Consider the following 27,327-nt stretch of genomic DNA (forward strand, 5'->3'; position numbering starts at 1 on the left):
TTAGACTTGCAAAATGCAAGTGAGTTAAATATCTCACCAGAAACAGTGTAGGACTCACCACTTGGTCCACCAAATGAAATAAAGTGCCTCTTTCTCTGTGGTATCTGAAGAACAGCAGAAGTGCTTGACTTGCAATTGGCTAGTCTGGAATCCAAAGCCAATTTATTGACTGAAAGTCTTTAACCTGATCTAACTTCATAGGTGCCACTGTTACCATTAAACAAGGCTCTTACAGACACTTTAATGGCATCTTGGTCTAAGCGATACTCTGCCCCCAGATAGCAGAACTGTGTTGATTCAGCACAGACCAGCCCCTGGCGACCCTGATGGTTTGACACTGCACACCTGACGCCCTTGTGGTGCAGGTGTCCACAGGTCAGTCCTAAAGCTATTCCTTTGAACTCTCTCCTCCTCTCCTCCCAGAACCCATACCACCCAGACGGGTAATCAAAACATTTCACTTTAGCAAGAAAATCTTTCTTCAGCTAGTCTGATGTCATGCTTTTTTAATGCGGTGTGCCTCCTGGGCAGGTACACCAGTGCCTTATGGGACATGGCCATTGAGATCTTGCTGCTGTTCCAGAGGACCTCTGGAACTCCCTGGGCTAAATGATCCAAGACCGAGAGGACACAGCAAAGTATTTGCTGCAGGCATGCCTTGGCACAACTGACTGCATATGATGCGCTGTTGGCCCCACTGTTGACCTTATGCCTGTATGCGATCAGTCAGGTTTTCAGGAGCTATCCAAGTGTCCTTTATCAACATGCTTTATGATGGCTTGATTCTGTTTATAGATAAACTAAAACTAACTCAGCACCTCAGCGATTCAAAGATAGGTGTGCTCCAGTTTGACCCTTGGGGGTATTGTGCCCAACCACACATTTCTTTCAGCAGCCTCGGATGTTTAGGGTATATTACAGGTGTCTACATGCCCGCAGTGTCAATCTTCCCAGCCAGTGCAACAGCAAACTCATTCTTTTTCGAGTTGAGGGCGTGGCAGCCCAAGGTGTTCACTCTAGCAGGGACCGTAATCCTTCAACTCTTCCTCCACTGCAGGAGTTGTTCCAAAGCTGCTTAGATTTTCCCTCTCAGGGTCATGATCAGCTGATGGGGTCAATATACTGTAGTTCCTCCCCAGCTGGAAAGCCATCACATCAGACCTATGGGTTTTACAAATGGTTCAAAGGGGCTACACCCTGTCTTATTTGTTCCTACCCTTTATTTCCTCCCCACCAGAGTGGTTTTGGTAGACCCCACCACTGTCTTGATACAGACACTTTAATGGCATCTTGGTCTAAGCGATACTCTGCCCCCAGATAGCAGAACTGTGGTGATTCAGCACAGACCAGCCCCTGGCGACCCTGATGGTTTGACACTGCACACCTGACGCCCTTGTGGTGCAGGTGTCCACAGGTCAGTCCTAAAGCTATTCCTTTGAACTCTCTCCTCCTCTCCTCTCAGAACCCATACCACCCAGACGGGTAATCAAAACATTTCACTTTAGCAAGAAAATCTTTCTTCAGCTAGTCTCTCCTCCACTGCAGCAGTTGTTCCAAAGCTGCTTAGATTTTCCCTCTCAGGGTCATGATCAGCCAATGGGGTCAAGATACTGTAGTTCCTCCCCAGCTGGAAAGCCATCACATCAGACCTATGGGTTTTACAAATGGTTCAAAGGGGCTACACCCAGTCTTATTTGTTCCTACCCTTTATTTCCTCCCCACCAGAGTGGTTTTGGTAGACCCCACCACTGTCTTGATGCAAAACATCAATCTCCTTCTGGCCAGATGCATCGTTGAGCAACTACTGGGCTGAGGAGGGGCCCATTGACTGTCTTTATGAAAAAGAAAAATTCTAAAAGACTACTATGGCCCAAGTTCTCTCTGCTTTGCAGTCAGGCGACTTGATGGTGGCCCTGGATTTGCAGGATGCGTATTTTCATATACCTGCCCTAAAGTACCACAGTTTTGCTAATTGTATTTCACAGCTGAGCCTAAACACTTTCAATTTGTGGTGATCCTTTTGGCCTTACATCAGTCCCTCTGTTGTTCACGAAAGTGATGAGGATGGTCTCAGCTTTCCTTCGGAGTTCAAGGATACGTGTGTTCCTGTACCTCAACAACTGGCTGCTGAAGACAGGCTTTTTGCATTCATCAGATACCTCTGGACAGAGGCCGGGCTCATGATCTCATTTGGTTTTTGTCAACAAGCCACAGAACCACCTTCCTAGGCAAAGGATTCCATTCAGAGGGGATATCCTAAACATGGTAGTATTCAAGGCCTTTCCACCACTGCAGTGAGCCTGGGATGTCAAGATATAATCTGGACCAATCAATCAGTGAGTAAATTTGTAGAAAACTACTTGTCACCCGTAAGGGTATCCAGGCACTGGCAGGGTCCAGTTGATTAACTGAACAGCCAGGCCTTCAGGGACTTTTCAGAACTCTGGGAGAGATAGGGAGGTCTATAGATGAAAGGGTAGCTCATTCCATGTCTTTGCTGCTAGGTAGGAGAATGAGTGTCCTCCGCATCTGCTGTGTCAAAAGCCGGGGTAGGGATTTGAGAAAGGGACACAGAGCTGAAGTGTCTGATAGGCTGATGGAAGTTCTGGCGGTGGTTCAAATAGATGGGTCAGCAGTTGTATAGAGCCTTGTATGCATGGATCAGGAGCTTGAACTGGCATCTTTTCTGTACAGGGAGCCAGTGAAGTTCCCTCAGGTAGGGGGTGATGTGGGTTCATGTAGGGAGATCCAGGACAAGTCTGGCTGCAACGTTCTGGTGGTCTGTAGTTGTCAGAGGAGGTGAGCTTGTGATCCTTGTGTAGAGAGTGTTGCTCTAGTCCAGTCAGCTGGAGAAGACAGCCTGGATGATGGTGTGTCTGGAGCTTTGGGGTAGCCATTTGAATATCTTGAGAAGCATGCGGAGGATGGTGAAGCAGGAGGAGATGGAGTTGACCTGTCATCATGGGTAGCTTGTTGTCTAGAATGATGCTTAGGTTCCTAGCATGGTCAGTCAGGGTAGGAGTAGGTCTGAGTTCGAAAGGCCACCAAGGTGCATCCCATGGGGAGCTATTTCCAAAAAATAATACCTCTGTCTTGTCCATGCTGAGCTTCGGTTAGTTGTCCTTCATCCAGTTGGTGATGTGTCAGGCAGTTGTGGGCGTTGGCCTTGGTATTGGTGATGTCTTCAGAGAAGAAGAGGATTGGTTTTGTGTCGTCAGCATAGGATATGATTGAGTCCATAGGTTTGGGCAATGCTGGTCAGAGGGTCATATAGGTGTTGAAGAGGGGTAGCTGGTCAAAGGCCTTTGTGTATTCCACAGAGTATTTCCTTGGATTTGGAGATGAAGGGGGGAAGGGGGTGAATTGTATGCGTTCTTGAGGAAAGAGGTTGTTCATCTGAAGGCAGCTCTATGGATGTCTGCGTTGTGCAGCCTTGTGATGTTTGTGGTGGGAGACCATATCGAAGGCTGCTGAAAGGTCTAGGAGGATCAAAGCCACAGGCTCTTCTGAGTAGAGGAGGGCTGTCTCTGTTCTGTGGTTTCTGCAGAATCTGGATTGGGAGGAGTCGAGTAGGAGGTTCTATTCCAGATAGGAGATGGGTTGTTGATTGATGGCTTTTTCTAATACTTTGGCCGGGAACGGAAGCAGAGAGATCAATCTGTAGTTGTTGAGTTCCCTGGGGTCTGCCAATGGTTTCTTTAGTAGGGCTTTGACTTTTGCATGTTTCCAGTCCTCTGGGAAAATGGCTTTGGCAGTTGAGGTATTAAACAAGGTGGGGAATAAGTGGCTCATTCAGGCTTCACCTAGGTTGAAGATGTGTAGAGGGCGTGGGTCATTTGGCGCCCGAGTTGACAAAGTTCATGATGAAGGTGGTGTCCTGTGGGGCGAGCTGGCTCCATTGGGTTAGTCTGATGTCTGCGGTGGTAGCAGGGTCATTGTGTTGCTTAAAGAAATTGGTGGCCTTGAGCTGGGGTTTGAAGTTTCTGTAGATGTTGGCAGTCTTGTTGTCGAAGAAGTTTGCAGCGTTGTCGCAGAGTTCCTGTGAGGATGTATTGTTGTTTGTTGCAGCTGTGGGGCTGGAGAATTCTTTGACGATGCTGAAGAGTTTTCTGCAGTTATTCGAGCTTGATTCAATGTGTGAGGCTAAGGCCTTTTCCTTCAATTCTTTCAACTGTCTGTGGTAGAAGTTGAGGGCTGTCTTGAAGGCAGTCTTGTTGGTCATGTCCTTGCTGGTGCGCTATTTCCTTTCCAGTTGTTTACGGTGTTGTTTAGCGGTTCTGAGGCCATTAGTGTACCAGCTAGCCTGCTTGGTGGACCTTTTGTGGGTGCTGTTGCCCATAGAATCGATGCTGTTGGTGATCCAGTTGTTGAAGTTTCTGATGTTCTGGTCTAGATTGTTGGAGGAGATGTGGTGGGTGGTGTTGAGGGTGTTCATCCATCTGTCCTTTGAGACTTTTCTCTATCTGTGGTAGGGGGATTTGAGCAGACTGGGGGCTGAGGTTTGTGATCTGGTGACGTTGAAGTGGACGATGGAATGGTCAGTCCAAGTCAGCTCTGTAGTGAGGCTGTACCTGATGTGGTCACTGGAGTTGAAGATGGGGTTGAGCATTTGGCCTGCAGTGTGCGTGGGGTCATCGATGAATTGGGCTACTCTGATGTTGTGCATGCTGTTGAGATTGATAGCGTTTGTCATTGTGGTTGCTGAGATGGAAGTTGAGGTTGCCAAGGAAAATGTCGTTTTTGGAGTCTGTGGAAGGACTGTGATGAAGTCAGCGGGGATGTTGCAAAAGGCTTGACGTGTTCCCGGAGGAGGGTAGGTGAGAATGCCCCTGATGGCGGTTTTGCTGTCTGTTGTGAGTGGTACGTTGAGGTGTTCCATGGCTGGTGTGATGTTGTCATTTGTGATAGTGCATTGGATGGATTCTTTGTGTATAATGGCGATCCCTCACCAGGTTTGTTGATGCGGTCAAGTGGGTGATATTGTATCCCTCAGGTGTTGTGGTGGCCATGTCAGGCGCGGAATTAGGGTTGAACCAGGTCTCAGTGAGGAAGAGGACGTTGGGTGTGAGGGTGGAGATGAGGTCCCAAAACTTGGTGGTGTCTTTGCATAGTGACCGTGTGTTAAGAAAGGGCGCATGCTAGTTGGTGTTTGTTTTAGATGGTGTCTGTGATGTGTTCAGGGTGGGGCTGGTCAGTGGGCTGTTGTCTGCTGTGGCAGGTGAAGTGGCAGTGGGGTGCAGGTGAGGTATCCTACCATGGGTTGGCATAGTGGCAGTGTTTGTTGCTGCGTCCAGGTTCAAGAGTGTAGACCTTGGCAATGATGTATCTTTCAGGAAGGGGTGGGTGGGGGGCTGGGTTTAAGGGTGGGTGTGCTGGGGTGCGGTCCAGGTGTGAACGGGCTTGCCTTTGGCACACTGATGACACACCAGAGGCACATCTGCTTTGCTGTCACACAGCCGTCTGCATTAAGTAGGTTCTGGGATGGGTGGGGCTTCTGTTGGCGGGAAGAACTGTAAGTGGGAATTCCCGGGGGGGAAAACCCAGGCAGCGGCAGTGCCACTGGATCAGGCTGGAACTGGAGGCTGCAGGCAAGTGTCAGGCTAGGTGTCCAGGTGCCTACTGATATGGTCACGCTGCGGCCTGCATTAAGTAGGCCCAGCGGTGGGTGGGACTTTTGTTGGCCGGGAGAATGATGAGTGGAAAAACCTAGACAGGGAAACCTGGGTAGCAGCGGTGTCAATGGACCAGTCTGAAACAAGCAGGAACTGGAGGCCACAGCAAGTGGCAGGCTAGCTGGATGTTTCGGTCCTAGTCCTGGGTCTCAGTGAGGATGTTACTGAGGCTTCTTGGGCTCCTGGCTTTATGTATCCTCCTCGTCCCATACACCAAATCAAACTTGTGGATCCTTAAATAGAAGCTAGAAGTTTAAAGCGCCCAGGACTGTGGCTACCTTTCTGACTCTGTCTGGGTCTCAGTGCCTCATGTGGTGGCAGACTAGTGCCAACCTGACAGGTGGAAGGCTGCTCTCTCTTCCTCATCTGGATATGTCATTACTGGATTGGGGAGGCCATCCGAAGAAGGGTGAGATTGGAGGCCTCTGGTCTCTGCTGGAGAGCCAAAGTTCCAGACAATCCGTCTGGCCCTGAAAGCCTCTTACCATCTGTCAAGGGAAGGTTTCTACAGGTACTAATGGGCAATATGAATGCCATGCGGTACTCCAACAGGTATGACAGGGTGGGGTCCTGAATCCTGTGCAATAAGTCTCCATGTGTCTGGGGTAGCTGAACCAGTAGAGAATTGTTTTGTTAGACAACTGTCTAATGGTATATTTGAATACCAGAGCAGATGAGCTGTCGACCTGGATCAGCAGGGAATCTCCTTCCTGAGGTGGCACAGAACATCTTTGATTAGAGAGGTAAGACCTGGCTAGATCTGTTTGCCACTCTCCGGAACATGCACTGTTAAAAACTCTGTGCTGGGGATTTTTCTTTAAAAAGATCATTGGGAGATGACTTCCATCTGTGACAAGACACAGGTCTCCTATACGCGTTCCTGCCTCTTCTATGTTGAGTTCGTAGGTAAATCAAAGCAGACTGTGCCCATGTCATCTTGATAGCCCCAGACGGTCCAAAAGAGTGGTGCCCAGAGATCTTGAGCCTAAGCATTTACTCTTCGGTCCTGCTACCCACTTCCTATCTCAGCAATAGGAGAGGCTCCTACACAGAGTCTCTGCAGGCTATACCTTCACATGTGGAAATTAAGTGGCTTCAGCTGAATTCTTTCGACTTGTCATCTGAAGTGGTAGATGTCGCTATTGCAGCCTGGCACCCATAAAGGAAATTTAACTGTGCTGGAAGCTGCAAAATGTTTATTGCCTGTTGTAGGGTGTATCATTCAGACCCTCTACAGGCCAAACTCCCTGAGGAGTTGTTTGTGTTTTGTGGTTGGTGCAGGAAAGTAGGATCTTTCTGGCATTGTTACCCTCTACATTTTGCATGGTTCAGCGTGTTTGGACTGTGAGATACTGGGATCCTGATAACCAGGACCCTTGTGTTGGTTCTCTCTCCTCTAAATTTGCTTTGTAAGTATTTTTTACACTCCACAATTAGCATACTAATGTCCCCCTGTAGGTCCCTAGTACATGGTACTTGGGTACCCAGGGCTTTGGTACACTATTGGTCCCCAATGGGCTACAGCATCTATTATGCAACCCAGATGGTATTTCTTGGGTATCTATTCAAAGGTAAGAAATCTGCACCGAGAAGTCTCTATCAGATGAACAAGTTACTTAGCTTCGGTAACACCATATCTGGTAGAAAGAATATCTAGTTGCAGATTACTTACCAACCCACCCATCTTTCCTGCTCTACGAACTGATTTCTAGGGGCTAGGGACTCCCCTTTCAGGGCCTTAGTTTTGATGCACCAGTAGTCAGTGTTCTTCATGGCTCTATACTTCTGGCGTGGAAAGTCATGAAAAGAAACTAACGTCATTGCGCTGGGATGGCACCTATATAGGATCTGCAACGTCATATCCAGCACGGACGATGACCGATGCAGATCCGATCAACGCCACCTAACGGCACGCAGGGGTACTGCACTGGAAAAATCTCCAGATCCAGTGTGACACCTGGGGTAAATTTAAAGGTAAGGAATCTGCACTAAATAAATATTGTCTCTACCAGATAAGGCATCGAAGGTAAGTAACTTGTTCGACAAGAGTGGAGAGTTTAGTGGTCACATTATGAGACTATATGAGAATATCTGGAGTGTTATTATTAATTTTTATTGTATATTGAAATTGTGGTACATTCATCAAATATTCCTCTCGTAACACCATTCACGTGCCCCCATTCTCTGACCGCAGAAATGGTGGAGACTAAGCAGTAAAATATTTCCAGGATGCTTGTTTTAGAGGCAGAGTACGCAGTGTTGAGGCTGGCAACCAGGTATATGAAGCCGAGCTGGCAAATCCCGTCGGCTAATACTTTTTGAATTAATTTTCTTCTACTCCCCACACTGCAAAGTGCATCGGTTCTAGGCTGTTGGGTGGATATGGTGGTGAGCTCTTTGTATTCTCTACTCAGACTGATAAAGCATCTTTTTCTTTTTCTTTTGTCTGTCGTGCAGCTGAGTGACTTCTGAACCGTCCTCCCGTCCAGTGCCAGAACACTACTGAGGTCCGATCGGCAGGAGAGTGGCCACCCCACTCCACCCAGGAAGACCTACTCTGCACAGAGCACCAATACGCCCGTCGTCGTGCCCGAGGCCGGCGCTCCCTGGAGGGTGGGAGTGGGATTGCCTTCCCTCTTCTTTTACGTTTGCACAGTTCTTGTTTTATTGTTGTTGGGCATGTGGAAAGCCGGGGAGGAGGAATTTTAGTTGTACACTTTGCTGCCCTGGGACACAACATCTTAACAACTTACCTCTCAACTGACGACTACAAAATGATTTTTGTGGGAGGTGTTTTTTGTACAATGGTTTTTAAAATCCTTTAGGGTTTCTCTTTCACAGGAAGCCCGTTTTTAGAATGTATTTTTTTAAAGAAAAAGTGAATCTTAATTTAGTGAAATAATATATATATATATTCTGGGGATGATTGTAGATCCAGGTGGCTGCTGTAACTGTCCTTTTTGATGGAGATCTATTTTCTGTGTTTGTAACCGTTCAGTGCATTTCCTGCACTGCGTTTCCATGTGTGCCTAGAATCTCTATTTTTTGTAAGACTGCCGTCAGCGGGAGGAAAGGCCAAATGGCGTTCAACACTACTTTGCTCTTTGTTAATAAATTAACGGTTCATATTTTCCTGGTCTCTTCCTGGTGTACCAGTCTGTGGGGAGCGGGGAATAATTTACCAGCGGGTTCAGCGCAGGCATGCATCGCATCTGGTATATAAACTGCACCTTCAGCTCCTGGGCCAACTTTGTGTACCACTTGGTACCTCAGTGAGGATGACTGCTCCTGCTTCGTGTCGACAGTGTAGATCGCCTGCTCCTCAGTGATGTTCCAGATCCTTTGGCTAATGGTAGACTTCTTGCACCTATGTCAGTGAGGGTTGCTGCTCCTACAGCTCAGGGCATACTAGTGTGGCAGCGGCAATCTCAGTGAAGGAAAATACATTGTCTCAGGGTAGATGGCATCTAGCACCTGCAACCTCATTGGTTATTTTTGTTACTGCAGCTCAGTGGGGAACTGCTACTTTTCAACTCTCGGTACAGTGTAATTTCCTTAATACCTCAGAGAGAAACTGCTCCTTATGGATAAACTGGGTGTATCCCCATGCGCTTTTTTACTCATGGTAGGCAGTACTCTGCTGGCTCATTCGAGAGAACCAGCTTCTCGGGTGAGTAGACTGTGTACTGCTATTTTTTCAGCGAGAGTACTGCCTCCTTCAGATGCAGAGTACAACGTGTGCCCCTGCTTTCTTAGAAAATACACCGTTTGCTCTGGGATGCACTGTGTAACCCTATTTATTATCTTAGCAAGAAGTTACCCTTTCAGCTTAAGGGTAAACCGTGTGTCTCCACAAGGGGAAAAGAAAGGTAACTTGCACTGAAAATTCTCTATAGTGTGATTCCCATTTGTACCATAAACAGAAGAATAGGTCTGCGTATGTGCTGGATTCCCTAATCACTTTTAGTATTGCATTTTTTCATATAAAACAGCAAAACATTGAAAGAAAACAACATTTCTTCTTTATTTATGTAAACAAAATAATCTAAATATCCCAAATAGTCTAACAGTACGTTAGGCTGAAAACTCTACTGCTGTTACTCTTTGTTAAAGCAAAAGAATAAGGGAAAACATAGCCTCTATATTGGTATTACGCACACACTGATGCTGTCAGTGCTTAAGTGATCTGACAGCTTTATCAACTCCATAAGGCTTGACAGCCTTTGCATCCCACAGTACAGAGCCATTGAGAAAGTTCATTTGTTTTCTAGTTCTCAAAGAAGAATTCCCAAGCTCTACTGCCATTTGAAGTCTATTTTTACCTATAAACTACATTTCTGGTGATGTTTTAGCCTTAGACGGACATTTTGCAATGGTTCTTTCATTTTTGTGAAACTTGTTTGAAGGTATGTGCATTTTTCCTGTTTGTTTTTCACATGCCAACTGTTCTCAGCCACTTTTTGGGCCACTGTGCCAGCTCTTTCTAGTGCGCTGAGAAGAGTCCTTGAAAGACAGCTTGATGGTCCTTCTCTTCTGTCTTCTTAAATCCCATTCCATCATTATGTGTCATATTAGATGCCATAAAATAGGCTCAGAATTGGTGCGGCACCAGCTCTAGCGACAACAGAAAGCTTGTCCATCTGATAGAGACAACTATGCGCAGATTCCTTACCTTAGAATTCTCCCCAGGCGTCAGACTAGATCCGGAAAAACTTTTCAGAAGTACCTCTGCGCATCAGTAGAGGGCGCTGTGCAATTCTGTATCGACGTCGTCCACTGGATATGATGGCCACAGAGTCCATATAATCCCTTCTCTGACGCGCTGACGTCAGTTTCTTCTTTTTTTCGACAGTTTTCCATCTGTTGGTACAGTGTGTTATGCCTTCTGGCTTTAAGCCTTGTGGGTCCTGTGCTCGACAAATGTTAGTCATTGACCCCCATTCTGTCTGTATGTGGTGTTTAGGCTTTCACCATAACTCCAAGGATTGTCGTGCCTGTCAACATCTCAAACCGAAAGCGTTGACGGAGCAGCAGATGAAGCTCCTGTCGGCGCAGTTGTCACAGTCAAGGATTCCTGTGGAGTTGGATGTCTTTTCCATCCAAGGTCCGTCTGCGCGAATGCTCCAGGAGCCATTCACATATGTCTCTGTCTCATGGTAAGCATCATACGCGGTTGAAGTCGCGCCTTCCAACTACTTCACCGCCTCCTTGCGGCTCTTCACGGTCTTCTGAGGAAGAGTCCGCCCGCACCTTTCTGTTTTTCCTGGCGCTGTGGTGACTCTGGTCCAAATGCGGAACTATTACTCTTCCCTGCATACCATTTTTGGGCCTAACCCCTTACGCTGGTGCGTCTTCTGGCCCCAAGGAGGTGGAGGATGCCCTGGCGGGATATTCTCTGGCGGGTTTGCCCTCAGTGCCCGCCAGGCCCCCTGACTCTGTCTCCGGAGTAGTTTGGGCACCAGTTCACAGCTCTCTGCGGCTTCCACCTCCTGCACCTGACTCTTCCCTGCTGGCATCGAGCTCTGCTTTGCTGACAACAGTGGTAGTGGTGCCATCGACTCTGCTCAACGCTTCGGTGGTAGTCTCACCAAAGTGGATCAATGCACCTTCCATCGTCGATATCTCACCCTCACAACGTCGGCCGATGTCGATTCCCAACCCCAAAGCATTCTATCAACATTTATTGTTACCTTGCTCACTTTTCCTATGTCTTGTGGGACTCAGTGGAGCGCATTTTGCCTTCTACCCATGAGAAGGCTTGACATTTTCTTGTTCCCTTAGTACAGGATGGTCAGCATGCTGCCAAGCTTAGTATCCGATGTGGTATGGATACCACGAATTCCGTTGGGTTATGCGCTCTTCAGTGTCTGTGCTTCGGCTCATGTGGTTGCGTCCCTTCAAATTTTCAGAGGCTGTGCAGACAACTTTATTTGACATGCCTTTTGATGGCACTTCCTTGTTTGGTGTGCATACCGACGTGGCTTTACACCGGTTTAGAGATGCTCATGGTGGTACAGCCTTAACGCCTCCTGGTGGTATGAGGTCTCACTCTGTATTGGTTACCTTCCACTGTTATGGGGCAGTTTTTATTCTCCTGTTGCTTTTCTCTCCACCTCTAGAGGTAGAGTGCTTCTTTTCTTCCAGTATAACACCAGGTGTGGTGTTCCTGCTGGCTTTATTATTATTATCTATACCCTGGCTGGCACCCAAGCTGGTGTTCCCGCACTTGCAGGTGTTGCATTTCTTTTTCCACTGTCTTGGACAGGTTCTATTATTTCTCTGTGATCCTGTGTGGGTCTGATACCCCTTAAACAGGGGTTTTCTGTTGTCTCAGGTAATGGGTGCGTCACCTAAGAGACTGTGCTCTCTATGAGGTTTTCCCTCATGTGAAAGTCATTTTCCGTTCCCTGCTCTTCGGAGCAATTGGTGTAGACTTTTAGCCATACTTTCTATATTTAACTATTCCCTTCTGGCCACTTGTTAGGTGCTCCTTTTGGGTGTAGTTCCATATAGTTCCTTGTACAAGATGACTCTACCAGTGCATTCGTCCCCCCCCCCTATTTTTTGGGGGAAAACACGCTATGTTTTAGGGATCCCCTTTCTAGTGCAGTGAGAAATGGTGTTTCTGCTTTCAAGTTAATGTTCTAGGTCCCCTTAGGGTTTTTGGTACATCTTCGATTCCAAGTGTCCCTCTTTCTTTCCTTGTTATGTACAACCTTATTTGTTTTCTTCCATGCAAAGGGCACAGTCTGTCGCCCTTATAGTGCACTGATATCTATCCCTTATTGTGCTTTTTTCTGAACTGCTGCTCAGCACTGGGCCACATGGTTTTTGTCTGGCCATGTGCCACAGTCGTCGTCGTCGTCTTCTTCATGGATGTTGTAGCCCTCCTTCTGACCCTTTTTGTCCAGGATGCAGTTCACGTATTGCTTGTGGGGGGGTGTATATGTTCGATGGCACGTGTAGCTGCAGATACACATGCTGTGCATATATCGCCATCTAGTGTTGGGCTTGGAGTGTTACAAGTTGTTTTTCTTCGAAGAAGTCTTTTTTTTTTTGTCACAGGATCGAGTGACTCCTCCTCTCGGTGATAGTGCGCATGGCCATCGACTCGTCGCCGTCGGGTTCAGACGTGTTACCTCCCACTCCGGGATTTTCGATTCGGAAATTCTCAAATGTTTCAAACTTTTCTCATACCTTCGGTATTGTTTTGAACGCGGTTTCCTTCTGCACTCGATCCGATAGTACAGCTGTGATCAAGTAAAAGTCCTCTTTGGGCCTGTTCGGGCCTACTGCGTCATAGGCTGATGCATCGGACTCCATTTCGATTCTGTCGTTGGTGCCACGCCAAGTTTCCATACACAGACCAGCACTTGGTGTGTAATCTCCGACTTTCTCCAGAACATCAAGAAGAAATCTGTAAGGAAATGCCTCCTTGGCATGGTTACCCCCTGACTTTTTGCCTTTGCTGATGCCAAGTTATGATTTGAAAGTGTGCTGAGGCCTGCTAACCAGGCCCCAGCACCAGTGTTCTTTCCCTAACCTGTACCTTTGTTTCCACAATTGGCACACCCTGGCATCCAGGTAAGTCCCTTGTAACTGGTACCCCTGGTACCAAGGGCCCTGATGCCAGGGAAGGTCTCTAAGGGCTGCAGCATGTCTTATGCCACCCTGGGGACCACTCACTCAGCACAGACACACTGCTTGTCAGCTTGTGTGTGCTAGTGGGGATAAAACGACAAAGTCGACATGGCACTCCCCTAAGGGTGCCATGCCAACCTCACACTGCCTATGAAGTATTGATAAGTCACCCCTCTAGCAGGCCTTACAGCCCTAAGGCAGGGTGCACTATACCATAAGTGAGGGCATAAGTGCATGAGCACTATGCCCCTACAGTGTCTAAGCAAAATCTTAGACATTGTAAGTGCAGGGTAGCCATAAGAGTATATGGTCTGGGAGTCTGTCATGCACGAACTCCACAGTACCATAATGGCTACACTGAAAACTGTGAAGTTTGGTATCAAACTTCTCAGCAAAATAAATGCACACTGATGCCAGTGTGCATTTTATTGTAACATACACCCCAGAGGGCACCTTAGAGGTGCCCCCTGAAACCTTAACCGACTATCCGTGTAGGCTGACTAGTTTTTGCCAGCCTGCCACACACCAGACATGTTGCTGGCCACATGGAGAGAGTGCCTTTGTCACTCTGTGGCTAGTAACAAAGCCTGTACTGGGTGGAGGTGCTTCTCACCTCCCCCTGCAGGAACTGTAACACCTGGCGGTGAGCCTCAAAGGCTCACCCTCTTTGTTACAGCACCCCAGGGCACTCCAGCTAGTGGAGTTGCCCGCCCCCTCCGGCCACGGCCCCACTTTTGGCGGCAAGGCCGGAGGAGATAATGAGAAAAACAAGGAGGAGTCACTGGCCAGTCAGGACAGCCCCTAAGGTGTCCTGAGCTGAGGTGACTCTGACTTTTAGAAATCCTCCATCTTGTAGATGGAGGATTCCCCCAATAGGGATAGGAATGTGCCCCCTCCCCTCAGGGAGGAAGCACAAAGAGGGTGTAGCCACCCTCAGGGCTAGTAGCCATTGGCTACTAACCCCCCAGACCCAAACACACCCCTAAATTCAGTATTTAGGGGCTCCCCAGAACCTAGGAACTCAGATTCCTTCAACCTAAGAAGAAGAGGACTGCTGAACTGAAAAACCTGCAGAGAAGACGGAGACACCAACTGCTTTGGCCCCAGCTCTACCGGCCTGTCTCCCCCCTTCTAAAGACACTGCTCCAGCGACGCGTTCCCAGGGTCCAGCAACCTCTGAAGCCTCAGAGGACTACCCTGCATCTAGAAGGATCAAGAACTCCTGAGGACAGCGGCTCTGTTCCCCAAAGACTGCAACTTTGCAACAAAGAAGCAACTTTGAAACAACACACGTTTCCCGCCGGAAGCGTGAGGCTTTGCACTCTGCACACGACGCCCCCGGCTCGACTTGTGGAGAACAAACACCACAGGGAGGACTCCCCGGCGACTACGAGACCGTGAGTAGCCAGAGTTGACCCCCCTGAGCCCCCACAGCGACGCCTGCAGAGGGAATCCCGAGGCTCCCCCTGACTGCGACTGCCTGCTTCAAAGACCCGACGCCTGGTAAAGACTCTGCATCCGCAGCCCCCAGGACCTGAAGGATCCGACCTCCAGTGCAGGAGCGACCCTCAGGTGGCCCTCTCCCTTGCCCAGATGGTGGCTACCCCGAGGCGCCCCCCCCTTGCCTGCCTGCATCGCTGAAGAGACCCCTTGGTCTCCCATTGATTCCTTTTGCGAACCCGACGCTTGTTTGCACACTGCACCCGGCCGCACCCGTGCCGCTGAGGGTGTACTTTTAGTGTGGACTTGTGTCCCCCCCCCGGTGCCCTACAAAACCCCCCTGGTCTGCCCTCCGAAGACGCGGGTACTTACCTGCTGGCAGACTGGAACCGGGGCACCCCCTTCTCCATTGAAGCCTATGTGTTTTGGGCACCTCTTTGACCTCTGCACCTGACCGGCCCTGAGCTGCTGGTGTGGTAACTTTGGGGTTGCTCTGAACCCCCAACGGTGGGCTACCTTGGACCCAAACTTGAACCCCGTAGGTGGTTTACTTACCTGCAAAAACTAACAAAGACTTACCTCCCCCAGGAACTGTTGAAAATTGAACTGTCTAGTTTTAAAATAGCTATATGTCATTTGTATGAAAACTGTATATGCTATTTTGCTAATTCAAACTTCCTAAAGTTCCTAAGTGAAACACCTTTCATTTAAAGTATTACTTGTAAATCTTGAACCTGTGGTTCTTAAAATAAACTAAGAAAATATATTTTTCAATACAAAAACCTATTGGCCTGGAATTGTCTCTGAGTGTGTGTTCCTCATTTATTGCCTGTGTATGTACAACAAATGCTTAACACTACTCCTCTGATAAGCCTACTGCTCGACCACACTACCACAAAATAGAGCATTAGAATTATCTCTTTTTGCCACTATCTTACCTCTAAGGGGAACCCTTGGACTCTGTGCATACTATTCCTTACTTTGAAATAGTGCATACAGAGCCAACTTCCTACAAAATCTGTAAGGCGTGTCGGTCTTTTCGATCAAACAAAACGTTACGTGATCGAAAGGCAAGAAGGTTGGAGAAGGCGTCCAAACTTACTGAGTCCACCACCAACGTCCTTGGCGAAGAGCAGGCACAAACATCAGTTTCGATCCCAGACTCCGACTCTGAGCAGGATTCAGAGAACAACAGCCAGCCAATATCAGCAGCGCAGTACGTGAGTACACCTGCCCCAACACCAATAATTAAAAAATCAGGCAAGGCCCTGGGTGCACCACTTCTTTTAAGCCGAAGAAATTAATCATCAACTGACTCTTGGGTTCGGGGCCGAAAAAGGCCAGGGCATTCCCTCAACAGGCTACCACGCCTGTTTCGGTGTGAGGGTCGAGCCGAAAGATACAAGCATCCACCTCCAAACCGAGTCGACGACCAACATCATCGGATTCGAAAAAAGTACGCTCTGCTTCAGAGCCAAAACCTCAGCTAACAGCTTCGGACCTGAAACATCTCGGTCCAACTTCTGAGCCGAAAAAAAAATCTTACACAGAAGAGAGAGGGCTTTCGACTCAAATGAGGCATGTGCCCAAGACATTTACCAAACATTCCTCAAAAAGCACAAAACATGCTTCAGAACATCAAATGGAGGAATCAGACATTGAACCCATTTTGGAGGTTATGGACAGCAAACAAAGGAGAATACAAATCCAGAAAGAGACTGGAAAAATGATTACTTCTCCTCCGCAACAGACTAAAAGGAAGTTAGCATTCCACGAAATTCTGGCTACTGACCCACCACCAGCAAAAATATACAAGCAAAAACGAAAGCCGAAAACTCTTGAGCTTTCTCCATCACATTCACCACAACTTTCCTTTTCATCACAACCTCTTGACTCCACCACCTTCGCCATCACACTCTCACACTTACTCACAAGAAGATGTAAGGGGTGATTCTAGTTGCAACATAGATCCATGGGATATGTACGATTCAGATCCTATCCCATCGAACGATCCGGATTTGTATCCCAACAGACCAACTCCACCAAAAGATAGTACAGCATACAACCAAGTTATATCCAGAGCAGCGGCATACCATGAGGTACAAATGCATGCAGAACCTTTAGAGGAGGACTTTCTTTTCAATCCCCTGTCCTCAACTCATAAGCAATACCAGTGTCTACCAATGCTTCCTGGTATGCTTAAACATCCAGACGATATTTTCAAAGAACCAGTTAAAGCTAGGGTTCTAACACCAAGAATTGACAAAAAATATAAGCCTGTACCAACAGACCCAATTTACATCACACAGCAATTACCACCTGTAGGAAGCTGGCTCTGTATATACTATCTCAAAGTGAGAGATAGTGTGCACAGAGTCCAGGGGTTCCCCTTAAAGGTTGGTAGTGGCAATATTAGATAATACTAATGCTCTATTTGTGTTAGTGTGGTCGAGCAGTTAGGCTTATCAGAGGGTAGTTTTAAGCATTTGTTGTACACACAGGCAATAAATGGGAACACACACTTAAAGACTTAACTCCAGGCCAATAGGATTTATTTTAGAACCACAAGATTCAGATTTCAAGTAAGTATATAAATTGTAAGGTACTTGGCATGGGTAAATATAGAACTTTGAATGAAAACAGTAATGTACACTGTTTAGCATAAAATGGCAATAAGCTATTTTAAAAGTGGACACTGCAAAATTCAACAGTTCCTGCGGGAGGTAAGTAAAGGTTACTTTGTCAGGTAAGTAAAGCACTTACAAGTTCAGTCTCCGGGGCTTAGGCAGCCCACCATTGTGGGTTCAAATCAACCCCAAACACCCAGAACCAGCAACACAGGGCTGGTCAGGTGCAGAGGTCAAAGAGGGGCCCAAATAACATTGACGCCTATGGAGACTAGGGGTGCTCCGGTTCCAGTCTGCTAGCACGTAAGTACCTACGTCCTCTGGGGCAGACCAGGGGGGTTTTGTAGAGCACTGGGGGGGGGGGGTCCCAAACAGGCACACGAAATACACCCCCAGCGGCACTGGGGCGGCCGGGTGCAGTGTGCATGCAAACAAGGCGTCAGGTTTTGTATTGGAATCAATGGAGGGACCCGGGGGTCATTCTGGCGATGCAGGCAGGGCACAGGGGGGCTTCTCGGGTCAGCCACTGACTGGGCAATGATGAGGGCTGCCTGCTGGTCACTCCTGCACTGGTAGTTGATTCCTATCGGGCCTGGGGGCTGCGGGTGCAATGCTTCTTCCAGGCGTCGGGTTCTTTGTTACCGGGCATTCGTGGTCAGGGGGATCCTCTGGATTCTCTTTGCAGGTGTCGTTGTGGGGGTGCAGGGAGGTCGACTCAGGGTGGACACATCGTTGGAGTCACCTGGGGGTCCTCTGTGCGGTGTTGGTTTCTCTGGACACGGGCCGGGGGCGTCGGGTGCAGAGTGGTGGGGACTCATGCTTCAGGAGTGAGGTGAGAGTCCCTTTAAAGATGGTTTCTTCTTGTTGCTTTGGACAGAGCCGCTGTCCACGTGAGTTTCTTGGTTCTTTGGCATTGCAGGGCAGTCCTCTGAGTCAGCAGAGGTTGCTGGGCCCGCAGGATGCGTCGCTGTTACAGGTTCTTTGAATCTGGAGAAGGACCAGTAGGGTTGGGTCCAAAGCAGTTGTTGTCTCCTTCTCTGCGGGGTTTTCAGGTCAGCAGTCCTTCTTTGTAGATCGTCAGGAACCTGATTTCCTGGGTTCAGGGTCGCCCCTAAATACTAGATTTAGGGGTGTGTTTAGGGCTGGAGGGCAGTAGCCAGTGGCTACTGTCCCTGAGGGTGGCTACACCCTCCTTGTGCCTCCTCCCTTCGGGGAGGGGGCACATCCCTAATCTTATTGGGCTAAACACTCCAAAGCAAGATGGAGGATTTTCTGAGGAAAGGGTCACCTCAGCTCTGGACACCCTAGGGGCTCTCCGGGCTGGAGGATGACGACTCCTTGTTTTTCTCATTAACTCCTCCAGACTTGCTGCCAAAAGTGGGGGCTGTGTCCGGGGGGCGGGCATCTCCACTAGCTGGAGTGACCTGGGTCGTTGTAACACCAGGCTTGAGCCTTTGAGGCTCACCGCCAAGTGTTACAGTTCCTGCAGGCGGAGGTGTGAAGCACCTCCACCCAGGACAGGCTTTGTTCCTGGTCACAGAGTGCACAAAGGCACTCACCCCATGTGGCCAGAAACTAGTCTGGAAGTGGCAGGCTGGCATAGACCGGCCAGCCTAGCTCTAACAGTTGGGCTGGCATGCAGGGGCATCTCTAAGATGCCCTCTGAGTGCATTTCTCAATAAATCTCACACTGGCATCAGTGTGGATTTATTGTGCTGAGAAGTTTGATACCAAACTTCCCAGTATTCAGTGTAGCCATGATGGAACTGTGGAGTTCGTGTTTGACAAACTCCCAGACCATATACTCGTTATGGCTACCCTGCACTTACAATGTCTAAGAATTGACTTAGACACTGTAGGGGCATAGTGCTCATGCAGCTTTGCCCTCACCTGTGGTATAGTGCACCCTGCCTTAGGGCTGTAAGGCCTGCTAAAGGGGTGACTTACCTATGCCACAGGCAGTGGGTTGTGGGCATGGCACTCTGAGGGGAGTGCCATGTCGACTTAGTCTTTTTCTGCTCACCAGCACACACAAGTTGTGAGGCAGTGTGCATGTGCTGAGTGAGGGGTCCCCCGGGTAATACAGTACATGCTGCAGCATGTAGAGACCTTCCCTGGCCACAGGGCCCTTTGTACCAGCGGTACCTTTAACAAGGGACTTATCTGTGTGCCAACGCTGTGCCAATTGTGCAGACAAAGGTACAGTTTAAGGGAAAGAAAACTGGTGCTGGGGCCTGGTTAGCAGGGTCCCAGCACACTTTCAGTCAAAGCTGGCATCAACAAAAGGCAAAAAGTTAGGTGGAAACCATGCCAACAGTGGCATTTTCCTACACCACCAGATTCTGTTGTGGTCAGTGCAGCCAGGAAGCGCACTAATAGTCTTTTGGGGACACTCCCCCCCCCACAAGGAAAGCCATAAATTTGATGCAGCGGGGAAAAGGGTGGCAACACAAGCAGCCAACCAATGGCATGTTGCCAATTCCCAGGCCCTGTTAGCAAGATACGACAGGGCACACTGGCATGAGATGTAAGAATTCTTGCAGTACCTCCCCAAAGAACATTACAAGCGGGCGCAGCAAATTTTAGAAGAAGGTCAGGCCATCACAAATAACCAAATTAGGTCTGCTCTAGATGCAGCTGGCACTGCAGCTAGAGGAATTAATACCAGCATCACTATTAGATGACTGATTGAGGTCCTCGGGTTTCAAACCAGAGATACAGCAGGCAGTCCTTAATATGCCGTTTAACAAACAGCAGCTTTTTGGACCAGAGATAGACACAACCATAGAAAAACTGAAAAAAGATTCTGACACAGCAAAAGCCATGGGAGCACTTTATCCCGCACCATTTCAGGATTCCTTTCGAAAACCACAATTTAGGGGAGGTTTTAAAATCCAAACTACAGAGCCTTCCACCTCCCATTCAAAGCAAGCCCAGCAGTATTACCCAAGGGGGTCATTCAGAGGCTCTTACAGGGGGGGAAATTTCAGGGCCAGAGGTAAATTCCCAGCTCAAAGGGTGCTTCCACATCCACAAAACAGTGACTTCCCAAACAATCCACAATTCCATACATCTCCTGTGGGAGGAAGACTGCAACAATTCTATTCTCACTGGCAAAAAAATCACCAGAGATCAATGGGTACTCTAAGTTATCCACAGTGGCTATTGCCTAGAGCTCCACCAAACATTCCACCTCGTACTCACAGACTCTCTCCAGAACACACTATTCTGCTAAAACAAGAGGTACAATCTCTACTACTCAAGGAGGCAATAGAAATAGTTCCCATCTCAGAGCAAGGAACAGGAGTATATTCCCTATACTTCCTTATATCAATTCAAGGTACTACCCTTTGGAGTAACAACAGCACTGAGAGTGTTCACAAAATGTTTAGCTGTAGTCGCAACATACCTCAGAAGGCAACACATACATGTCTTCCCTTATCTAGGCGACTGGTTAATAAAATCCAGCACCATTCCAAACTGCCAACAACACACATAACACACAATAGCTATCGTACACAAATTAGGGTTCACAATCAATTACCAGAAATCTCACCTTCAGCTAGCGCAAATTCAACCTTATCTAGGAGCAATTCTGAATACTCAGTCAGCATTAGTCTACCCAAATCCACAACAGCGTTTCACTCCCTCATATCCCAATTGCAGGCCAATCAAACATACACAGAAAGATTTGTCATGAAACTATCGGAAATTATTACATCGTGCATAGCAATAGTGCCAAATGCACGGCTAAACATGAGACCACTGCAACAGTGTCTCTCGCAACAATGGTCTCAAGCATAGGGTCAGCTACAGGATCTAGTGTTGTTAGACTGCAAACTTACAAATCTCTGCAGTGGTGGAATCACAATAACTTAGCAAAAGGGCAGCCATTTCAGGACCCTGTGCCACAGACCATAATCACAACAGATGCCTCAATGACAGGTTGGGGAGCTCATCTCAACAATCTGACAATATAAGGGGAATGGGACTCAATACAGCAAACTTACCACATAAACCACTTGGAATTACTAGCAGTGTTCTTAGCCATCAATGCATTTCAACCATAGATCGTACACAAAATAGTCTTAATAAGGACAGGCAACATGACAACAATGTATTATCTGAAAAAACAGGGGGGCACACTCACCCCAATTGTCCCTTCTGGCACAAACAATATGGAAGTGGGTAATTCACAATCACATTCACCTGCTAACGGAATACATCCCAGGAATACACAGCCAGCTACCGGACCTTCTAAGCAGGACGCAGCAACAAATACACGAATGGGAGATTCACCCACAAATAATTCAATATTACTTTCAAATGTGGGGAACTCCAAACACAGACCTTTTCGCAACAAGCAAAAACGCAAAATGCCAAAACTTCGCATCCAGATACCCACACCCTCAATTCAAGGGCAATTCTCTATGGATGAACTGATTAAGGATATTTGTTTACAGTTTTGCCCCGTCCCGTTAATTCCATTTCTGGTCAACAAGATGCATCACACTTCCCTCAGTATGATACTCATTGCTCTAACATGGGCACGTCAACACTGGTACACAACACTGTTGGATCTGTCAGTAGTACCACATCACAAGCTTCCAAACAGACCAGACCTGTTAACTCAAAACAGGGGTCAAATCAGGCATCCCAATCCCAGTGTGCTCAATTTGGCATTTTGGCTCTTGAGGTCATAGAATTTGGAAATCTACAGCTTCCATTAGAAGCACATAAACCGACAACAAGGCAGTGCTGCGCAAATAAATGGAAACGTTCTGTATATTATTGCCAACCTAAATATATTGATCCACTTAAATCAGTACAGGATGTTGTGTGTTATTTGCTTTATTTACAAAAAGCAAATCTGCCCTATTCGTCTATTAAAATTCATTTAACCGCAATATCAGCCTACCTACAAAACAGACAACATACCTCTCTGTTTAGAGTTCCTGTCATAAAAGCATTTATGGAAGGGATTAAAAGAATTATTCCACATAGAGTTCCACCAGCTCCTGCATGGAATCTTAATATTGTGCTCACAAGAGTCATGGGTCCCCCATTTGAACCCATACACTCTTGCGCTATTCAATTTCTCACATGGAAGGTTGCTTTCTTGGTAGCAATTACTTCCTTAAGAACAGTAAGGAAAAATCAAGCATTTACTTTAGAAGAACCTTTCTTCCAAGTGCACAAACACAAAGTAGTACTTAGGAAAATCCTATTTTTTTTTTTTACCTAAGGTGGTTTCATCCTTTCATATTAATCAGTCAGTTGAATTGCCAGTCTTCTTCCCACAGCCAGATTCTACTGCTGAAAGAGCTTTCCGCGCTCTTGATCTCAAAAGAGCTCTAATGTATTACATAGACAGAACAAAAGACTTTAGAAAAACTAAACAACTTTTTGTTGCTTTCCAACAACCTCCTAAAGGTAATCCTATTTCAAAACAAGGATTAGCTAGATGGATTGTAAAGTGTATTCAAACCTGCTGTCTGAAGGCGAAAAGGCATCTATTAGTAACTCCAAAAGCACATTCCACTAGGAAAAAGGGTGCCTCTATGGCATTCTTAGGGAATAGATCAATGGCAGACATGCAAATCAGCCACATGGTCCACACCACACACATTCACTAAACACTGCTGTGTGGATGTGTTATCTCAACAGCAAGCGAATGTTAGTCAAGCGGTGCTAAAAGCATTAGTTCAAACTACTTCAACTCCTACTGGCTAACCGCCGCTTACTTGGGACGAGAACTGCTTTTCAGTCTATGCACAGCATGTGTAGCTGCAGCTACACATGCCTTCGAACAGAAAATGTCACTTACCCAGTGTACATCTGTTCATAGTATGTAGTGTTGCAGATTCACATGCGCCATCCCTCCTCCCCGGGAGCCTGTAGTCGTTGTAGTACTTAATCATGTAAATATGTGTTCGATGGCATGTGTAGCTGCAGATACACATGCTATGCATAGTCCTGCCATCTAGTGTTGGGCTCAGAGTGTTACAAGTTGTTTTTCTTCGAAGAAGTGTTTTCGAGTCATGGGATCGAGTGAGTCCTCTTTGGCTCCATTGCGCATGGGCATCGACTCTGTTAGATTGTTTTCTTTCCGCCATCGGGTTTGGATGTGTTTCTTTTCGCTCCGGTAGTTCGAGTCAGAAAAGTTCTAAAAACTCTCTAATTCCTCGGTATTGTACCGCGTATCATCTTTCATCGACACTTCTGTACCGTTGGATCCAACTTCTTTACTCGCCCTTGGGGGCACCCGCGTCCAACTCAGGCCTGGTCGGGCCGACCGCGTGGAAGCCTCATGGACCGGATCCCATTTCGCTTCTGTCCTCGGTGTCACGCCAAGTTTCCATATACAGACAAACATCTCGTCTGTAATCTCTGTCTCTCTCCAGACCATCGAGAGGATACTTGTGAGGCCTGCAGATCCTTCCGTTCGAAGAAGACTGTACGAGACAGAAGAGCACGAAGGTTGGAAATGGCGTCGAAAAGCACTGAACGTCTCGACGAAGAGGAGATCATGACCACCGCAGTCTCCGTCCGAGGGTCCGATTCCAAGCAGGAGACCGGGGAGGACAGACCGGTCACGGCAGGACAGCATGTGAGTACGCCTGCCCCTGTCCCATCCAAGCCCAAACATAAGGCCTCGGGAACACCACTGCCAGAAGGCCATGGCTCCACCTGCAAAAAGGCCTCCGGTGACCAAGCAACAACTGCGGCACCAAGAAAGGCCACGCCACTGAAGCCTTCGGACTCAAGCCGAAGCACTGGATCCGAAACAGGCAAACACCGACTCTTCGAGTCGAAGCCTCGAAAATCGCTTTGGAGCCAAAGGCCAACATCCACTCCCGGCCTTTCGATCCCGAGAAAACCGGCTTCAAAGCCAAAAAGACCCAGTTACACCGAGGAGCATGGACTTTCGAAACAACTTAAAGAAAGCCATAAGTTTTCGGAGGAACTCCTACAGATGAAGGACATGGATAAAAGGCAGGCCAAAATTCACATTCATAAAGACACTGGCAAGATCATAACTGCACCTCCTCTGAAGCCTAAGAAGAAGCTGGCCTTTCAAGAACAATTGGACACTGATCAGCCACCAGCTAAAGTGCCAAGGCCTAAGCAAAGATCTCCACCTCCACAATTTTACCTCCTCAGCCTCCTCCTCATTCTCCTCACCTGCGTGTTTCTCCACCTACTACTCCTACACAGTCTCCTGTACATTCTGTAGATTCACAACAGGACAATGTGGATCCGTGGGATCTCTATGATCTAGATCCCATTCCGGATAACAGCCCAGACTGCTATCCTTCCAAACCATCACCACCGGAAGATAGCACTGGATACACTCAAGTTCTTGCTAGGGCGGCATCATACCACAATGTCGCCATGCACACCAAGCCCTTTGAGGATGATTTTCTTTTTCATACATTATCCTCCACACACATTACCTACCAGTCCCTTCCCATGCTTCCAGGCATGTTAAAGCACGCACATCAAATATTTCAAGAGCCAGTCAAAGCCAGGATCATCACTCCAGAGTGGAGAAAAAATATAAACCACCTCCCTCTGACCCAGCATTCATTACTCAACAACTGCCTCCTGATTCTGTAGTTGTAAGTGCAGCTAGGAAAAGGGCCAACTCTCAGTCATCTGGTGATGCACCACCACCGGAAAAGGAGAACAGGAAATTCGATGCTGCTGGCAAAAGAGTAGCATCGCATGCAGCCAATCAATGGAGGGTAGCCAACTCCCAAGCGCTATTGGCTAGTTATGATAGGGCCCACTGGGACGAGATGAAAGATATCATCCAGCATCTCCCCAAAGACCAACAAAAAAGGGCACAGAAAATAGTCGAGGAAGGGCAGGCTATTACTAACAACCAAATTAGATCAGCCCTAGATTTAGGAGACAGCAGCTAGGACAATCAATACTGCTGTTACTATTCGGAGACACGCGTGGCTTCGGTCGTCAGGGTTTAAGCCTGAAATTCAGCAGGCTGTCCTTAATATGCCATTCAATCAAAAACAGATTTTTGGCCCTGAAGTTGATACGGCCATTGAAAAGATGAAAAAAGACTCAGACACCGCTAAAGTCATGGGTGCTCTGTATACCACACAATACAGAGGTTCATTTCAGAAACCTCAATACAGGGGTGGTTTTAGAGTGCAAACACCTGAGGCATCCACCTCACAATCCAAATCATCTTACCAGCCTCAATACCAACAAGGTGGGTTTAGAGGAAATTATAAAGGCCAATTCCCCAGAGGAAGGGGAAAATATCAGCCAACAAAACAAGCCTCACATCCAAAACGGACTCTCTACATCTCTTCCCAAATCACACCTCACCTGTGGGAGGAAGACTGGAAACGTTCCACAACAATTGGATACCCATTACAACAGACAACTGGGTATTGTCTATTATCCGCAATGGATATTGCATAGAATTGGCACAAATTCCCCCAGATATACCTCCAAAACCACACAAACTTTCCTCCCAGCACATCTCCATGTTGCAAGAAGAAGTACAACCACTATTACTCAAACAAGCCATAGAGCTTGTAACACAAAATCAGATAGGAACAGGGGTTTACTCCCTGTACTTCCTTATTCCCAAAAAAGATGGAACCTTGAGACCAATATTAGATCTCAGAACTCTCAATCTTTACATCCTATCAGAAAACTTTCACATGGTAACACTACAGGATGTAGTCCCACTGCTACAACAGCAAGATTTCATGGCAACATTAGACCTCAAGGATGCGTATTTTCACATACCCATCCATCCAGCGCACAGAAAATATCTCAGGTTTGTAATACAGGGAAAACATTACCAGTTCAAAGTGTTACCCTTCGGGATAACAACAGCTCCCAGAGTATTTACAAAATGTCTGGCGGTAGTTGTGGCCTACCTAAGAAGGCAACACATTCATGTCTTTCCATATCTGGACGATTGGCTAATAAAATCCAACAGTCATACACAGTGTCAAAACCATACACATTATGTAATACAAACCCTACACACTCTAGGGTTCTCTATAAACTACCAAAAATCCCACCTGCAACTTGTGCAAATTGAACAGTATTTAGGAGCCACACTAAATACGCAAATAGCACTTGCAAGCCCAAGTCCACAAAGAGTGCAAGCATTCCACAATGTATTAGCACAAATTCAATCAAACCAACAGTACACAGTCACATTTGTAATGAAACTGTTGGGCATGATGGCATCATGCATCGCCATTGTCCCAAATGCAAGATTAAACATGCAGCCTTTACAACAGTGCCTTGCAAAACAATGGCCGCAGGCGCACGGTCAACTTCAAGATCTAGTGTTGATAGACCACCAAACATGCATATCACTTCAGTGGTGGAATTGCACAAATCTAAACAAAGGGCGGCCATTTCAAGACCCTGTGCCTCAGACCATACTTAGAACAGATGCATCAATGATTGGGCGGGGAGCACACCTCAACAATCATAAGATTCCAGGACAATGGGACACCAAACACAAACAACTTCACACAAATCACCTAGAATTGCTAGCCGTATCCCTAGCACTGAGAGCCTTTCAGCCTCTTCTCATTCACAAACACATTCTTATCAAGACAGACAACATGACTACAATGTATTACCTAAACAAACAAGGAGGGACCCACTCATCGCAACTGTCCCTTCTAGCACAAAAGATTTGGCATTGGGCAATACACAACAACATTCACCTGGTAGCACAATACATTCCAGGGATACACAACCGATTGGTAGATGTTCTCAGCCGAGATCATCAACAAACACACCAGTGGGAAATTAATCCCCAAGTGGTTCAGACATACTTTCATCACTGGGGAACACCAGACATAGACCTATTCGCCACCAGCAAAAACACAAAATGCTGAAACTTCGCATCCAGATTCCCACACCCTCTATCCAAGGGCAATGCT

The 27,327-nt window shown here is 47.3% G+C and overlaps 1 protein-coding gene across 3 annotated transcripts in view; it reads left to right on the top strand.

The window, feature by feature from the left end:
- The window catches only part of LLGL2 (LLGL scribble cell polarity complex component 2), a 624,825-nt gene extending 616,021 nt beyond the window's left edge, over positions 1–8,804 (top strand). For all 3 annotated transcript variants that reach the window (XM_069200160.1, XM_069200158.1, XM_069200159.1), the window contains exon 26: positions 8,130–8,804. In XM_069200160.1, coding sequence (XP_069056261.1) covers positions 8,130–8,133 — 4 coding nt within the window. In that variant the 3' untranslated portion in view covers positions 8,134–8,804. The remainder of the gene's footprint in view (positions 1–8,129) is intronic.
- Positions 8,805–27,327: the final 18,523 nt, after the last annotated feature.

Source organism: Pleurodeles waltl, chromosome 7 (assembly GCF_031143425.1).
Source record: "Pleurodeles waltl isolate 20211129_DDA chromosome 7, aPleWal1.hap1.20221129, whole genome shotgun sequence".
Classification (NCBI taxonomy): domain Eukaryota; kingdom Metazoa; phylum Chordata; class Amphibia; order Caudata; family Salamandridae; genus Pleurodeles; species Pleurodeles waltl.